Source organism: Colossoma macropomum, unplaced genomic scaffold (genome assembly GCF_904425465.1).
Source record: "Colossoma macropomum unplaced genomic scaffold, Colossoma_macropomum, whole genome shotgun sequence".
NCBI lineage: Eukaryota > Metazoa > Chordata > Actinopteri > Characiformes > Serrasalmidae > Colossoma > Colossoma macropomum.
The window spans coordinates 3,843,538-3,862,378 of NW_023494802.1; the positions used below are offsets into that span (position 1 = coordinate 3,843,538).

At 37.6% G+C, this 18,841-nt stretch overlaps 1 protein-coding gene across 3 annotated transcripts; it reads left to right on the forward strand.

The window, feature by feature from the left end:
* The first annotated feature begins 7,501 nt into the window (after positions 1–7,501).
* On the forward strand, positions 7,502–17,221 carry mybl2a (v-myb avian myeloblastosis viral oncogene homolog-like 2a). 3 transcript variants are annotated; one of them, XM_036592103.1, is made up of 9 exons: positions 7,502–7,784; positions 9,613–9,709; positions 11,116–11,187; positions 11,317–11,409; positions 11,864–12,084; positions 12,837–12,990; positions 13,113–13,172; positions 13,578–13,676; positions 14,728–17,221. In XM_036592103.1, the coding sequence occupies exons 1-9, from the start codon at positions 7,762–7,764 to the stop codon at positions 16,609–16,611; spliced, it is 2,703 nt and encodes a 900-aa protein (XP_036447996.1). In that variant the 5' UTR covers positions 7,502–7,761; the 3' UTR covers positions 16,612–17,221. The 3 variants fall into 3 exon arrangements, with proteins under 3 accessions (XP_036447996.1, XP_036447998.1, XP_036447997.1); XM_036592105.1 differs by having other exon boundaries at positions 7,780–7,869; XM_036592104.1 differs by lacking the exon at positions 7,502–7,784 and adding an exon at positions 8,025–8,363.
* The last annotated feature ends 1,620 nt before the right edge of the window (positions 17,222–18,841 follow it).

Below are 18,841 nucleotides of genomic sequence, written 5' to 3' on the forward strand. Positions count from 1 at the left end.
TGGACTTCTTTGCATTTATAATCCCTCCAGCTGGTTTCCTGATACGTTTAATCTGCGACGAAAAACTGTCAAACAGTAAAACGTTGTGAAGCTGAAGTCAGCTTCTCATTCTCCAGCTTCTTGTTCAAATTTTCCTGTTCCACCTTAAATGGTGCCGCAGTTACATTCTGGTTCATTTAAGGTGGAACATTCGAATTCCAAAATTCGAAAATTCAAACAAGAAGCTGGCGAATGAGAAGCTGACTTCAGCCTTGCAAAAAGTTGAACGTTGAGAGACATTTTACAAGAAACTGCTCTACTTTTGGAAATGTTTCCTGCTGGAGCTGCGACAAAAGCGGCTATAGTTGAGCTAAAGCTTAAAGCAGAGCAAAGTAAGTCTGTGTTTCCATTTATATTAAATTTGTTAGCCTACACTAACACATTAGCACATACTGAGACATATTTACAGTCAAGATGGTAAAATGGACATAAAATGTTGTGGCTCCCAAGGTGGTTTGATTTTTGCTGAAAGGACTCCTCTTAACATTTGGGTTGCCACCCCTGACTTAGACCAATCAGAAGCAACCAAAACCCCATGTGCTCTGTTGTGTTGTGTGTTGGCAAAATCTTGTTCAACTTAATGAGAAAATATCTCATCAAAATATGTGTAATATTCACATCAGACCGCTACAATGTTTGTTCAGAGTTCTTACATGACATTCATTTTTCAGTTTAAAATGCTCTGCTATGGAGCTGGACTTCTTCAGTAAAGAAAATGGTTCTATATAGAACCATGAACACTCAAAGAACACTTTGCATGATTATAGGGTTATTTGCATGATAAAAGGGTTCTCCAGATTGATGAAAAACGTCCATGAATGTACAGGTGATGTTTTATATAGAACCTTTTTGAAAAGGGTTCTATATATTTTGAAAAGGGTTCTATCTATTTCATTTATTCAGACAATGGTTCTATATAGAATCATGAACACTCAAAGAACCCTTTGCATGCTTAAATGGTTCTTTGCATTGTAAAGTGGCTGTTCAGATTGATGGAGATTGTGTTGTTCATGATTTTGAAAATGGTTCTAAATAGCACCAAAAAGTGTTCTTCTATTGTTACAAGCTTGACATTGTAACAACCCTTTTTGTTGCTAATATCATTTTTTAGTTCTATATAGAACCATACACAACACATTCTCCATCAATCTGAACAACCATTTCACCATGTAAAGAACCATTTTTGCATGAAGTGGTTCTATATAGAACTCATGGTTCTGAATAGAACCAGTGCCTTTACCAAAGAACCCATGAAGAACCATCTTTTTGTAGATGTAGAGTGTAGATGCATAGGGTGACAGGAAAGTACCTGTAACTGGTTTCCACCACTGTTGCTTTGCAAATGTACATTCCATTCCCAGAGAAGGGAATTTTGTTCCCTGTAACTGGCGTCCACTAATATTGCTATGAATATGAACATTCCATTCCAAAAGAAGAGAATTTCGCTCTCTGTGTCCTTCAGAAATTGATACTCTGCGTTTGAGTTTGCGAGCTGTGGCTCATGTAAATCTTCTGTAGTATGTAGTACTTCAGCTACCAAACTACACAAAATGCTTGTAATTGGTCCACAAAATCATATTATGTGTAAATCATCATGGCAAGTCCTACTAAGGTTCCAGATGAGCATTGAAGCTGAAATTTTTATCGTAACTGGGAAGTCAGGGCACCTTTATGGTCCAAGCACTGTTTGGATCAGGGTGGCTTTGGATAGTCTACATGGACATCTGCATCTGGAGCTGAGAGACACATTTGGCAGCCCCAGCTGACTACAAATACGGGTACTTATACATCCTGTTCACTTTGAACATGACAACGTCTGCTAGCACGTGCTCCAAAAACTGGTAACTATTCCAGCTGAACCATCAACAAGGGGTGCGGGTACTGACAGCAGTTCAGATCAAGATAGTAGTGGTTACATGATCTTCAAACCTTGCAAGGTCTTTTCAAGTTCTGTTAAGAAATATGACTTATAAACAAACCACACAGCAAAATCCCCAACCAAAAGAGACTAGCAATTTTGCTGGGCAAACACAAATTTGACTCTAAAATAATAATAATTATTGCAAGTTTCTGAAGCTCAACCATTGTGAAAGTGCAACAGTTACCAGAGTTGTGTCAGTCATGACAACAGTGAGATTTCTTAGTGTGTTAAAGGCAATAGTGTCAAGTATCACAAAGGGCATGTGCCAAACACTAGAAAATGGCCAACATAAGTACAGACTGTAGTTATTGAGTGAGATATGTGGATGGAGATAGCAGGACTGTCTTAAAAAATCTGGTTTATACCAGGGCTGCTATAGGAAGCCACATAAGCCAAAGCCAGTGTGCTGAAATTAATAACCAGTCCAATTAGAGTAAAACCTGATGACCTGATTTATGTATTGAGAGCTAGAAAAAAGGCTTTGACCCACATGCCTGTTCCTAGTCTACAAGTGTCCATCTACATGATAGTAATTACACAAAATATGATCGTTTCAACATGAACTAGAAAGCAAAAATGCAACCCAACTCAGTGAGACTATAATCATACAACACTGTTTCAATAATTTTGTCCCTCCCATTCAAAAAGAATACATATTTTACATTGCAACCTAAACAAATGACTTACAGCCGAATGTAGGCCTGTGCATTTAGTAGTAGTTGATTGAGGGGCAGTTCGAACTGCTACAGTCAGATGGAATACTGAATTTGGCCTGAATAGATGCTCTGGGTCATAGAGACTTCTGAAAATACCTATTATAAACTACACAGCCTTCTTTTGAGTGGTGTTCTGAGGGTACTTTTGCATTATAAATGACTATATGATGTCTATTTTAGAAAGAAGGACAGTTTGAAGAAATAAGCTCCCTCCTACTTCAAACATGCAGCTGCTTTTCAGGAGGACATGCAGTTATAATATGGTAATTCTGAGCAGTAGCAGGAAGTATCTAATTAAGCACTGTGAATGAACTATCTTTTATATTTGCTCCCATCCATACAACCATAATATCATAAAGTATTTGATCTTCACGTGATGATTAGAGATACACAATGATTTCAGAATCATATCAGTGTTGGCATTTAGTTATATCTATACAATGAAAATATCTGCATTGTATTGATCTAGATGTATATTTTTTTATTGTATAGATGTGTTTATTGCACTCCACATGAGCCGAATGTTTAAGTGACACTGGGCTGCTGTGCTGAAATGTCTGCATTTTATTCATTTTACTGCATCTATAACCTTCTAAAATAAATGTTACATTTCTTCATAAGGGTAGTTCCAATTCGTACATTTTATAGGTGTTGTATCGACATCGGTTTTGGAATCGACAGACGTATGTACATGAAAAATATCGGCATCAGCCCACATTTCCCATATTGGTGCATCCCCTAGTTATGATAACAGAACAGTCCTCACCAAAGGGTTACAGTTCTTCCCATCAGGTCCACTGTGACTGTAGGCAGCACTCCTTTGTCCTGAGAGCAGAAAGTGCTCTCTGCACAACACTCCACCTGGTGGAGGACCATGCAGACGCACCCCTGCACCACCATTCTTCTCAGCAGTGATGCTACCTGAAACTGAGGAATTTAACAACTGAATGAAGTATGTATGTCTTTAAATATTACATATCTGCAATATCAACTTAAAAACACACAATAAGCAGCATTAAACAATTTACAAAGCTCTACATATCTGTGTATTGTATTTGATGTGACCCCTGATAATGGTATGAAGTAGAAACTTGGGTCCAGTCTTAGATTCTGAGCTTTGTTTTATTCCTCATGTACACGTAGTCACTAAAGATGCTTTTTATTGTTAAGAAACTCTTGCTAGACTCAGCCTTTTCTGTCTCAGAGCGACACAGATAAACTTGTTCATGCATTTGTTACAAGCAGAGTTGATCACTGTAATGCTCTTCTTACTGGAGAAAACAATACAACCTCTACAACTCCTACAAAACACAGCAGCATGGATCCCAACAAAGTTCTGCTACTAGTTTTTTAAGGCTCTAAATGATCTTAAAGCTACTTCCCTCAAAGAATGTTTGTCTGTGTTCCAACACATGATCTTAGATTTGCAGATACTGGCCTTCTGCAAACACATTCTGTAAAATACAGAAAATGTGGAGAGACTCTTTCAGTTATTATGCTTCTAAGCTCAATTTCTCCTTTTATTAGACAGTCAAGCTCAATGCTCACTTTAGGAAACATTTCAAAATGAATCTTGTTAACTTAGCATTGAATTCAAATTCTATGTCTCTTTGGTATTTATCTTTTAATTTGTTCTTTTGATCTGTGCTGTAGTCTTGTGATTTCAAATTAATACTTGTAGGTTCTTCTATTACCATTTCATCACCTGTCTGTACAGCACTTTGAGCTGCCCTCAGGATGAAAAGTGTTCTCACTCCAATCACCTCCAAATGACTGCGGTGAAATGTGCTGTTCTAACATGAACATGATGAAAATCTTGTGCATGAATCCAAGTGTCAGTTTTTTGACACCTGGCCATCAGTCACAAACATAAGATGATCTAGTACAAAGAAAACAGATGAGATAAAGCCACTGGGTAACTGAAAACGTCACCAAGTAGCATTAAAGCTACATCAAAGGAATTAGCTATTTGTCTTAATAGCTAAGAGGCATTTGGTGCAATGTTGTATGTTTTCTCTGTGGCCCAAAAGAAGAGATGGAGAATATTTCAGTAAGCCTACCATATAGAAGGTTGCTTCCATATTGCTTTTTAGATTCACCACAAAATGAACTTCAACCCCATGTACAGTGCAGTGAATTCCTATATTTGTGCATATTCGGACATCTAATTTTTTCAGATCTTCAAACAATATTTTATATAAGGACAACCTGAGTAAACTCCAACCACAGTTTTTAAATGATCATTTCATTTATTAAAGGAAAAAGTTATCCAATACCAATTTGCCCTGTGTGAAAAAGTAACTGCCTGCTTAGCTACTCAATCAAACGACTGACCATATTTAGTTGATAATTGGGATCAATTAACCTAGACACACTCAGGCTTGATTACTGCCAGCCCTTTTCAATCTAAACATGACATCACACAATAAGATCCTTTTAAGTAAAGTGAAGTAGCCTAAAAGGTGTCAACAAGAAGCACGCTCTGCTGCACTGAAAAGAAATTCGAAATATATATTTCTGGAATAGGTTACAAAGCCATTTCTAAGGCTCTGTGACTCCATCAAAGTACAGTGAACTTTTTGTAACACAGGGGTCCTGCTACATCTAGCATTAAGCTAACACTGCATTCCACAATAAGAACATCAAGAGGAAAACATGGTGGTGGTAGTGTGATTGTGTGGGGATGCTTTGCTGCTTCAGGGCCTGGGCGACTTGCCATAATTGACAGAACCATGAATCCTGCAGTCGTCAGTCGGGGATTTGAAGCTCAAGCACAAATGTGTTATGGAGCAAGACAATGAGCCAGAGCACAAGAGCATGTCCACCTCTGAATTTCTCAAAAGAAACAAAATTAAGGATTTGGAGTGGCTTAGTCAGTCCTGACTTGAACCACAATGAGAGACTGTGGCAGAACCTTAAATGAGCAGTTCATGTCTGAAAGCCCTGCAGTGACTGATCTCCAGGTATAGGAGGCGCTTAGTTACAGCTGTTGCACCTAAAAGGTGGCATGACCAGTGAAGTTTATGGGGGCAATTACTTTTTTCACATGGGTGATACGGGTCTTGCAAAACTGTCCTTTAATATATGAAATGATCATTTAAAAAGTGTTTGTATTTCCTTGTTTTTTATATTACATTTTGTAGGAGGATCTGAAACTACAGTGAATCTAGACTAAAAATGTCTGTCCGCATGGTTATGCAATGATATTGAAAAGAATGAAATGGAGAAAATTGAATCTTTAGTTAATTTAAAGGTTAAATAGACTGTTAGTAAAAAGATTTCACTGGCATCTGCACTCCCTTGTATGCAGCTAATCATAATGTGAAGCTGTTATAAATCAAAGGTAGTACAAAATGTATCTGAACACCAAGAGAATAAGTATTTTTACAGAGGTGGACAGTAACTATTCTTTTTACTCAGATACATTGTACAATATGATGGATTTGTACTTTCCTGAGCATTTTTGAACGATAATACTCTTATTTCTACATAAGTTTGTTTGTAAAGAAAGGAATCATTTTTTATTACTATAGTCATTTACATTTAGGTACTTATTCCTTTTTGTGTTGTATTTCATTCTGCTATATTGCTAAAAGCAACTGAACAGCTTTGCAATTGGTCAAACCTCTCACTTGGGAGATTTACCGTTTTATTAACTAATTAATTCATTTATTTATTTTGAGTGCAAAAAAAAGAGAGAACAAAATTTGGTTCCTGTGCTGACAAGTGCCAGATCTACTAAGAAGTTCCACTGCAGTTCTCTAGGGATCTCAGTACTTCAAGATGAATTCCATTTTTTTTTTCTAAACTCCTGTGTAATTAAATCACTTTGATGTAAACAAATTCAGAGTGGTTTGATGTGAAATGGATCATTGTAGATTAACTTAGACTCAGATTTCTTTACAGCGGTGCTGATAAGAACCAGGGGTCGCAATGTCCACAACACAAATACAGCCATTTTAGAACCTATACATGGTTTTGGAGCTTTTATATTTAATGCTGACATTGGTAAAATAGTGGCAAATCTGAAAAAAAGAAAATCACTGCACTGCATTTTTGAAAGTTAAATTAAGGCCAAAACATTCTCAAAACTATGATAAAACAAAAGTTTCAGGCATTAGACAAGGTATTCATAACTATTTCATGTGATAGCTTTCACTTAAGGAGCTTTTAGAGACATTAAACTCTAAAACATTCCTGACTCGTTAAATTTCTCCAGAGCGGAGCATTTCACACCAAACCACTCTGAATAACTCTGTTCCCATGTTGATGTAAATCTGCAGAATATTTGGAAAATTAGTGGAATTCCCCTTTAAGTATTTCTTCTACCTTAACTTCATAGCTTTGCTGTATATTGTATTCCCATTTCTGTCCTGTTCTGTCCCATTCCTTTACTTTGTATTGTGTTTGTCTTACTCTCTTTATTTTACTTTTCTCCTCATGATCTCCTGTGAAAAATATTATTTTGCTTTGTTATTTTTGTTATAACTGTAAATACCTGTTGTGTAGTTTGCTTTCCTTCCTCCCTCTTGTTTTGTTTTCTTTGTGATGTTCTTGTGTTTCATAATTGGCTGTTTTGCTGGCCTGGTTTGGATACTCTGTAAAGCAACCTTGAGCGCCTTGAAAAGGCGCTATCTAAATAAAACATTAATATTGTTATTATTTTTATTATTATTATTATTATTAATTATAATGATGTAGAAAATATACTACTTGCAAGTCAAGGATATATATATATATATATATATATATATATGAGATAATGCGAGATCATTGCGCACTTTCAACGCTACTTTGACGCGCATTAACGCCGCCCGGATCTGAGCGGTAAAACGCGATTTGCAGTTGAAAGTTGGGCGCGCGAGAGGAAAAGCAACAGTGAGTTCCACAGAGAAGAGAGAGTGAGAGACAATAGCGGGGAGAAAAACAAACTAACGGAACTAATACAGCTGCAGAAAACACCGGTCACTTTCGCAGAATGCAGTGTCTGAACAGGCGGGTCCAGGCTCGAGTTTAAACGTTTTGAAGTCCGTTGATAAAACACTGCAGTTGGAAACTCCGGGAGGACCCCGAAGAGGAAACGTCATGTCTGCGGTGCCGGAACGCAGGTAAACAATCAAATAATAAACAGTAAACGGGTGTTGCTAGGAAACGAACCAAATCATATAACTGTTACAGAACCGCCGAAAACAGGTATGTATGGGACAAAACTCACAAGTAAAAGGCATGTATGGCTAGAAAACAAAAAAAAAACAGGCACAGCTCCGGTTGTCTAAGGCTATTACCGTTAGCTTCTAACGTTAGCTGCTGCTAACTCGGCTAACGCCTAGCCGTCCCCTACTTTCAATTATAGCTTAGCTTAGCTTAGCTTAGCCTAGCTTGCAAACTCCAGCGGAACTGCCTACTGTTATTAAAACGTCAAAATGTGACATTCCAGCCGCGGTGCGAGACAGTGCGCTGTATATACAGTCAGCTCGCATTGCTCTCTGCGGAATAACTCGGTAACGGCTTTCTTTTTCCGTTGGCTTCGAACTCGGAACGCTTGGGCGGTTTAAAGGAAAACACAGCGCGCGCCTCAGTTTAAAAACAGCAGTTCGCGCGCCGCCCGTTACAAGCAAGCTAACGGAAAGCTAACCGAACTGCGCTGCAAGTTATGAAGGTGTAAACCGCTCAAACATTCTTAGCAGGTAATTACGACACAGTTTATCAGCAAATATGTTGAAAATATCTGGTTTTCGGGACATAAAATATGCTGAGAATGAATATACCTTTGAAAGTCATGTGCTGTTGAAGAGTTTAACTAACTTAAACTAACTTTTTTGCCAAATGGCCAAAGTTCTAACGTCCTTTCATTACTCTCGTTAGGAGCTGCTAGAACAAGCAAGAAGCTAACGAAGTCTTGCAACCTAACCGCCTTCTCCGAGTATTTTGCACAGTTTAGCCAGTGCAGTCGGTTATTTCGCTCACTACAGCTTTGGAAAGCAGCAACTTAGATAAGTTCATATGCAGCTGAAGCACTAAAACGTCAGCTAACTAACTGCCCTGTTTTCACAACGCCCAAGTCAGGCTATTGGATACTTGCTAGTTAGCTGAGTTTACTAGCGTTAAAATGATGTTACGATGTTGTAGTTTTATTAAAATTTTGTCATTGGGAAAATAGTATAAGTATTCGTTATCCTTCTGAGCTCAAATTACGCCCCACAGAGTAATATTTGCTGCGGTTCTGTTGTTTGTGTTGGTCCGAACAATTGGGCCGTTAAAAACGGTCTTTAAGCTAAATAGATTAACTATAGTAGGTTAGCTAACGTTGTGTTAAAAAAGTTAGGTAGGGTTACTTTTTAGCCAGTAAGTGTGATTCTCCAGAGCCCCTAAGGTGACATGGTGATTATTTTTAATAAGACGTGGCCACAAATTAATATGTTGAAGCCACTAGTTACATAACTTGTGGCCTCAGTATATTAATTTGAGGCATCAACACGTAAATTGATTTGAGGCCGTGCCTTATTAAAAATAATCACCTTGTCATGGGCTCCATACAGTATTCTGTGTCATCCTCAGCAAAAAATCAGAGAATATTTTATTGATGATTATACTATAATGAAAACAAATATACATGTGGAAAGTTTAAGTAAAGATGTTTCTGAAAACAAGTCATAATTTGTTTTTTTTTAGTTAGCCAGTGTTAGCAGCTAATAGTACCAGAATTAGCACCTGAATTAACATGCTAACGTTAGCCACTGCTGTTTCTTTTTCTCATTCTATGCAGCTTATATAACATTATATTATTTGGTTATTTATGAAATGTTAAACCTAATAATCAGTCATAAACTGGAACGTCTATTATTGTCTAATAATAACGATGATGATGAGAATAATAATAATAACAATAATAGCATAGATAACCTGCACTGCTTGTATCATTTAATCTGTTTTCAGCCTGATGGATGAATCCGGAGAACTTCATCTTAAATCAGAAGCCCTGGCAGAACAACGTGGGATTGAAAAGTCAAAGGCCAAATGGACTCAAGAAGAAGTGAGTAAGCGATGGGTTTTTCAGGACGATTGAATTTTACTTCAAACATTTCCTATAATCTTAGGAGATATGAGCAGATAATAGATGATATTGCTGTTGGAAAGCTGCACTCAGTACAGTACTCCTGTAAATGTGAAATGTGGCTGCATTCACATTACCAGGCCAAAGTAGCACAAATCTGATTTTTTTTTGCCTTAATGTAACACACTTCTCATTTTTTCAGAGCTTTGTGGACATGCCTGTCTGATCTTTTCAAATCATATCTGAGCCACTTTTCATACGTTGTCCTAGATTGGATACATATCCAGTTTATGGCCTTGTGAACTGAATGAGAACGCTCATATCAGAATTTATGCGTGTTTTTTTTTCTCTTTTAGATGAATAGTTAGATAGATAGATAGATAGATAGATAGATACTTTATTGAGCCCGAAGGAAATTTAGCATCCGGTAGCAGTCACACAACACAGAACAGTAATAATAATAAGGGTGAAACAATATGAACAACAAAAGGAAGAATAAATATAAAAATTGTGCGTGCACCGTCATTCAATGTTAACATGGCAGCAGTGCCTAGCCTGAAGTCAGTGCAAAAGTGTCTAGTAATGAGCAGCTCAAAGCTGTTCAGAGCGAATTGTTTTTGTAATGAAGACTTGTTCTGCTGGTTAGTTTGTTGTTCATGACTCATGTGGTTCATTTACGTGACGTTATTGCTAAGGATGTGTGTATGCGGTTGATTCGGAGCATATATTTGTTCACATTAATGACAGATTTGAGTCACTTAACTACATGAGTGTAAACCGAGTTAAACATCAGATCTGAGCTAAAAATTGAGTAATGAGGCTTGTAATGTAAATGTAGCCTATGAAACATGCTTTTTTAAGGAAAATGACTGATTTCTGAGTGTAAAGGCCACAGCAGTACATACTAGAGATGAGGAATGTTTGTACATTTGAATAGTTGGCCAAATTAATCTGTTATTCTGTTAGCTTTTTTGACTTTTGAATTATGTGCATACAAAGTCAGAAGTGTCACCAGCCAAAAGTGCTGATCGTAAAAATAAAAAAAAAAGTTTAAGGACAAAAAATGTCTGACAAATATGGACATTTGGAAAATTACTCACATCATCAGTGTGGCAGGTGTCATTTTTTTATGGAAACCTTTTCAAGTTTTTATAGTTTTGAAAAATAGTAATGTGTGTGTGTTTTCTAATGTAAGACACTACACAAAAAATATTTCTCTGCAGGACATTGACTGAGACAGCAAAATTGCTTTTAGAAACTCTAAAATACTGTTTTATGTTGCATATGTGATATGTTTTACCAGCCAGTGACAACACCTTTCACAGTACAGTTGGAGCCTGCAGTACCTAATGTTTGTTTGCTTTGTTAATTTTTTCTGCACGTAGGATGACAATCTCATATCATTGGTCCAGAAATTTGGCTCTAATAAGTGGGATTATATTGCTGGCTGCTTACCTGTAAGTAAAAAAAAAATCTTTAAGAGGAAATGTACATGATACTCTGTTACTCTTACTCACTGCTGCATTCATGATTGGATATCAGCCTTTGAAATGAAAGCCTTGACCAAATTGATTATGTCTCCATAGGGCCGCAGTGAACAGGAGTGTAAGTACCGTTTCACAGCTGTTCTGGACCCAAACCTGATAAAGGGAACTTGGACTAAGGAAGAAGATAACAAGGTGGTACACTTCATTCTGACAAAACTAAAATCTGGAGATAAATGCAGTCTCCAGATGACTTTTGGGGTTCTGCAGCAAATAACAGAGGTCAATAATGACCTGTTAGAACCTAAAAATCCAAAGGCAGTGATTGTTTATCGTGTATTGTGGTTATGCCTTAGAAAATATTCCTATAATATAATAACATATAGTGTTTGACTGCAAAGATTTGCATATGATTATGCGTGCCAGATGCTGGAAATAATTTTAAAGACACATGGACATTGCAGAACAGTGAACAATTATCTATAGGCTTTAGTGAATATATGGATAGTTTACAGCTTTGAGTTCTAATGCATTTGTTCAAACACATTTGTCTGTCGTTACATTTTTTCTTTTGTTAGCTGAAATTACCTGAATGCTAATGGTGAGTTGAATTTGTCTATATAATAAAACCTTTGAACGTCTGTCATAGCTTATTGAATTAGTGACAAAGTTTGGAGACAAGAAGTGGGCCAAGATTGCCAAGCACTTAAAAGGTCGCAGGGGGAAACAGTGCAGAGAACGGTGGCATAATCATCTGGACCCTTCAGTGAATAAAACATCATGGACTATAGAAGAAGATCTCATCATCTGCGGTGCCCACAAAAGGCTAGGAAATCGATGGGCCAAGATTGCCAGGCTCCTCCCTGGAAGGTTTGTTTTAAATTTGTCTGTCTGTTGGTATCTGCAAATTAATATCATAGTGCTTGCACAGTATATATATCACAATATTTTTTTTGTTCTTGAGTTTGATAATGGGGAACAGATACTGTGCATTCAAAAATGCTGTTAAAAAACGTGCAATGATTTTACTTTTGTTCTAAAATGCAGTTAAACAAACAGCTCTTACGGACTCATGGCATTGTCAGGACTCTAAGCCACTGTTCCTTAACAACAGGATGAAACTATAGGCAGCTACAATACTTAGAGGCCCTCTCTATTTTAATAAAAAGAAGGTTTTTCACCACCTTCATTAGGTTTAATATTCTACTTTGTAATATAGGCAGTGGCTGTCATAGTGTTTAATTGTTTTCTTTTTGTTTTGTTTTTTTTTAATGCATATTCTATGCTTTTTAGACACATTTAAAACATGGTGGTGCATAGGAAAACAAGTACAGATCTTCTTCTCCCTTCTGTTTGACTGCAATTTTACATTCTGCTGGTTATACATACAATTGTACAGTTGGCAAAAGTATGGCAGATGATAATGCATCAAGTGGCTAATCAGTTTTGTTGTGCTAATGTTTGGGCAACAGTTATGGATGTTATCAGGAATATAGAAAAAGATACATTGTTATAAAGAAACTAGACCCTGATTTGTAGCACCATATTTTGTGTACGGTTGATATTTGTGTGTTTTTTTGCATCCTACATTTATACTGATTTTATTTGAATATGTGTATCAGGACAGATAACTCTATCAAGAATCGCTGGTATTCGACCCTAAAGCGCAAACTGGACTCCGGTGCTTTGGTGATGGAGGATGCTGCTTTGGCTGCTGTGGAACAATCTATACAAGAGAAAGAAGACGAAGCTCCTCCTCCTGTAAAGCAGAACAAGGTTTGCCATTGTTGCTTGTAATCATTTTGATCTCATGCCAGGCCTGGTTATATTACTGTTTTATGTCTCTTTCTTAAATGTGAATAAATTATTTATTACTAATATATGCATTGTGCTTTCAGGTGGATGCCGATTGTTGTGATGGTGATGCATCAGATGTCGCAACAGACATTCCTGAGCATGTAAGGGATCCCTATTGATTGTAAACTACTGTAAAATATATATGCAAATTTAAATGCAGTTCATTTAGTAATGTAAATAATTGTGTAATTACATAATGGCTTTAGATTAGTACAACAGCAATTTATATGTTGTTTAAATAATTCATTTTTGTCGGATTAGATGTTTTCAGTAGTGTTATTCTTATGTTGTCATGAACATGGCTAAGTCTACATCTGTGAAGCAACTAGAAGTGAAATAAATACAGTATCTCATAGTATGGGAAAGGAGGGCAGCATCTTAAACTGGTGTCATAGTCATACCTCTAACTGATGCCATACCTCGCTGTGCCTCCAATTTGTGGCAGGAATCTGACTGTTCAATCTTAAAATTAAAAAATCTTCTTTAATGTGTGTTACCTGTCCTAGACGATGCAGACCACACTGGACTCTCCTAAAGAAAGTTTGCAAGATTTCTGTTGCGATGTTGTTTTGGAGTCTGATCCAGTGATGGACATACCTGGGCAGGTAAGCATATTAGGGCTTCCTTGAATTATATTTGAATCTTATTTGTGCCATCCATACTTTTCATCTGTTAGCTGTCCATAGTAATTGTATGTTTGGCCTGCATGATTCATGAAATGATTGATTTGAGTGATATTGTTTTGGAGATTCTTACTTGCATTTCAGTACATGGTAAAACAAGTTCCACTCTTCAGTACATTTTTAATTGCATTTGAAAACAATGTTATGTACATTATTTTTTTTGCAGTACATTTCAGTACATAGCAGCCGTAGCACAAACAACAAAAAGGAATTGATTCATATTCTCATTTGCTAGTTAGTGGCATTTGTACTTAAACACTCTTGATTTTGTAATGCAAACCAGGATTTATCTCATGGAGGACAAACTGTCGAGGGCATTCTGATTTTAATAAATTTGAGTTCAGTAGTTTTCATACAGACAGTCACTTAATAATGGGAGTATGATGACCACATCCTAAGGAGTGTGGGTTCTGCTTTACTAGACAGTGAGGCATGCAGGACAAGGAAATGAAAGAGAAGCAGTGACTGAGTGAATGGAGAGATGCAGGATCAGGGGAGAGAAGAGCAGGTAATGAGGAGAATGGAGGAGAAGGAGTGAAGCAACCAGAAAGCATATATAGAAACCAGTTACAAGGAAAACATCCTGCAACCTAGCTGTCAGTTATCCAGTATGCTAGAGAAGGGAAAACATTCAAATCTGCAGTGCTTTCCATGACAGGACCCCATGAGGCAGCATCTCAAAAAGAGTTTGCCAACAACAAAAAACAAAATTTTCAAATGAAGTTTTTTGAATGAAGGCAGCACAGGCTGCATTGTCAGTATAAATCGTTGTGGTATTTTTGAAGGGAAAAACTAAACTAAACCATTACTTCTCACAGACTTACAATGTAAAGGCATGCGTAAAATGTGCTAAAATGAGTAATTATGCATTAGGTATTATTTGTACTGTTATGTGTATTTAAATCTGTTTAAATACTAAATAGAAAATCTCATTCCTTTCTCATTTTCCTTTTTCATCCCATTTTCCTTGCAGTTAAAAAACCTAAGAGATTCTGGAGTTCACAGAAGAAAAAGGAAACTGAAAATTAGCAAGCAGATGTCAGTGTTCAGAGGAGCTGTCTCTCCAGGTCTTGACTTTAAAAATGACACCAACAGCAGTTCTCCCACTAGTTCAACTTCCAGTTTTAGCAGCACAGTGCATTCTCGACAGAAAACCATCACAGATGCAGTGCTACAAATGATCTCTGAGGACATGCTGCCTCTTAACTTCGTTGAAGGATCTGGCTTCCGGAACTTCATGGCTGCAATTGGTCCTCAGTTCCCAAAACTTTCTCAGCGTAGTGTGGGGCTAAGGCTTTATGAAGAGGTGGAGAAGATGGTTAAGCCAAATCTGATTAAACAGCTGAGGGACTGTATTGCTGTGAGCGGAGGACACGGCACTGTCCATGTCACTGCAGATATTTGGGCCAGTGAATATGCTGATCCTGTTCTTGCTGTTCAGCTGCATTTCCTTGATGATGATTGGAATGTTCACAGGCCTACAGTTGCCTTTCGCCAATTAAGTGGGAAGAATTTAAATGTCATGGTTACAAGAGAGCTGGAGGCTGTTCTTCTAAGCTATGGGCTATTTCACCACAACATTGGCTACATCATTGCACATGAGGCCAAGAACACCATCGCTACGCATGACGTTTTCTGTGACTACAAGATAATGCATTCTGTGCAGAAGAATGACCCTGATGAAGATGAATTATTAGACTTTCTTGATGACCAAGTCTCTGTAGAGGATTTCTCTGAAATCCTGTTAGGTACACATGTGGATTGCATTACCAGCCTTCTGAACTTGGTGATCAAGGATGCGCTAAAGATCTCCAGGTCTGCAGAGTATGCACTCTCTCAGGCACAAGATATAGTGGCATTTTTTCGCCGCAGTGCCTATTGGAATGAAGTTCTTGTGAGGGAATGCAAACTCTCTCTTGCAAGTCCTCATAGTTACAGTAGCTACAGTTGGAACTCCACTTTTGCTACCATTCGCAAACTTGTGCAAGAGTTCGCTTGGGGATCTGTGATGGCCTTGCTCGCCCAAGCTCGCAAAGAGGCAACTGACTCTACTGTTTCTCCACCAATAATCCATGTCATGCGTGAACAAGTGGTAGACATCATTGGCTTATTGGAGCCTTTTGAGGAGGCTATCCAGGTACTTCAGTCAGATGGTGTCACATTCTCCCTGGTTATTCCATCCCTTATTGGTCTTGATAAAACCCTTGAGGCCAAACCTACAAGTTATAACCACTTCTGCAAAGCCCTTCGCTCAGGCCTTCATGACTACTTCCAACCTCTGATTATGCAGAGAGATTTCATCCTAGCCACAGTCCTGGACCCACGTATTAAGCTGCAGCCCTTTGATGATGGCACACAGCATGCTAAAGGTACCACACTCGCACCACCTACAAAGTACTGGGCTTGTTCAGTTCTAGAAACTGCGATGAGTGAAACTAACATGTGGATACCAGTTGAGGAGGGCAGCGCGAAACTAGATCACGATGATGAGGCTGCTGCAGAAGCTGCCAGCTTGGGCAACATCAAGTCAAAGAAGATCTTCAGTTTCATGCAGCCTGCTGCAAAAGCAGTAAAGGTCTCAGAGCTGGATGTGTATATCTCTGAACCTTTGTTGGATGGAGATGCTTCCATCGAAGCATTTTGGAGAGAAGCCTCACGCTTCCCACAGCTACAGAGTATTTGCCACAGACTTTTGGCTGTCCCAGCCTGTTCGGGAGGATTTAAACGTCTCTTTCCCCTGGCAGCATGTATAGTTCGGGCACGAAGGAGCAGGCTGCCACAGCACACTACAGAACGACTGTTACTTTACAAAGAGTGCCTGAAGTTGAGGAGTGGAAGAAATGGCACTGGACAGTAACTTGACATACGTGACTCTTGTTTCTGAATTCTTCAGCCACATTCTTGTACATACTCCACATCTTTTAAACTTTAGAGATGTTAGCTGCGAGGTTTTGTGAATCGCAGCTAAGTACAGACAGTTATGAGATTTGTCTGATGTTAACATTTATGTTTGACAAACGTGCTGTCTTTGTATTACAGCACAATGCTTTTTATTCATGATGTAATACTTTATTGGCATTGAAAATGTTATGTAGTAGTTTGTTACATTAGTCATATAATAACAGGTCTATGCCAGTGCAAGCTATATTACTGCCATATGTACAGCTGTTTCCCATCCTTTTCTAAAGGATATACCACAGAGTACAAGTAATTTAAATTCATTCTTTGATTGGCCTTTTTGTAATTTGATTCTTTTTCCCAAGAACTTCCAAGAGGTTTCATTAGTGTTGACTTGTTCTTGGAAATGCCTAATCAGACCTACCTCTTCTTTAAGTGTACTTAACATGCCACAGTTTGCCTTTAGGTGGATGCATTTTATGTGAGAATCAATTTTCATGTGTCATTAAACTGAATTGATATTTGTTACATAAAAAAATAAACAACTGTGCTTTAGGGCCTTCTTGTTATCTTGTGTCTAATTTGAGTTTAAACCCTTATGGCCAGCAGCTACTGGTGTGTATTGGCATCCATTTCTCACTCCTATAACTGAAAATAACTCAGTTTGCATGGTTTTTCATGTATTTGCTGACTAATAAACAGTAATAAGTGTGGAAATTAAAAGCCTACATTTAGATGAAATCTCAGAAGTAATGCCACCTGTTGCTCAGAGTTGAACAGCATAGCGAGCTGGGCCTTGTTTTAAGTGTTCAACAAATTGTGGATTTTCAGCCACACTTAAAAAGCACAAGTCACTGCTGCCTGTAATGGACAGTGTTTTCTGTCTTGAAGGGAAATTCTGCAGTCTTTCTGAATTCAGCCATTGAAATTTAAACAAAATCATTCAGAGTGGTTTGATGTTAAATGGTTTATGTAGAGAAAATTGCTGACTCTGCCGATTTCTTTGATGTGGTGGTGGTGATCGGAACCAGGGGTTGTTATGTCTACTATTAAAATATTCAGAATAACCAGTGAACCTACATATGTTTTTTGAGTTAGTATATGTAATGTTAATAATGCTAAAATAGAGTTAAGTCTGAAAAATGTGTTTATGTTGGTTATGTGATGACTTTTTTTTACCTTTCAACCTCTGCCATGGATGGATTTTAAAAGAAAGTTTAACACCAAAACCTCATAACTAACAAACAATTTCTGATGCATTACTTCACGTATTTGTAACAATTTTCCTAAGTTTCTCTGAGGCATTCACTATTCAGACGCCTGGTTCCTGTCACCACCGCTATTAACAGTTATGACTTGGGTAAGTTTCTGTAAAATGGTGCATTCGCATCAGACCACTCTGAATGACTTTAGATTTTAACCATTTAATTTTGCAGAACATATAGAAGAATTTTCTGAGTATTTTCATATGATGCTTCTGCTCAGGTATGTTTATGAGGAAAGGAATACACCTTTTCTTAGTTCCACTTTAGTCTATTACAATTAGTTCTTAGTTCACTGTTTTTTTTTATTCTGTTCTACACACTTAAAGATGGTTCTAAGGGGAATGGTTCGGTTTAGAATCGTAAGTTCTATATAGAACCATTTATTGCTGAAGTGTTTTTTTTGATGGTGAAATGGTTCTTCAAACTGAAGGAGTATGTGTTGCATATTGTTCCATAGAGAACCTTTTTCATAATGCTTCTATATTGCACTGAAAAGGGTTCTGCTGTTGTTACTATACTCTTAAAAAGATGGTGCTTCAAGGGTTCTTTTGTAAAGAAAACAGTTCTATATAGAACCGTGACCACTCAGAGAAACCTTTGCCTAATTAAAGGGTTCTTTGCATCATGAAAGGGTTCTTTGGATTGATGGATAATGTGCATGAATGTGCTATAGACAGTTCTATATAGAACCTTTTTGAAGGGAGATCTATGTAACACCCAAAAGCTTGACACTGTACAAACAGAAGAACCCTTTGGGTGTTATATAGAACCATTTTCAAAAAGGTTCTATTTAGAACCATCTACAGCACATTCTCCATCAACCCTTTCATGACGAAGAGAACCCTTTAATTGTGCAAAGGGTTCTTTGAGTGTACATGGTTATATATAGAATCATTTTCTTTACTAAAGAACCCTTGAAGCCCC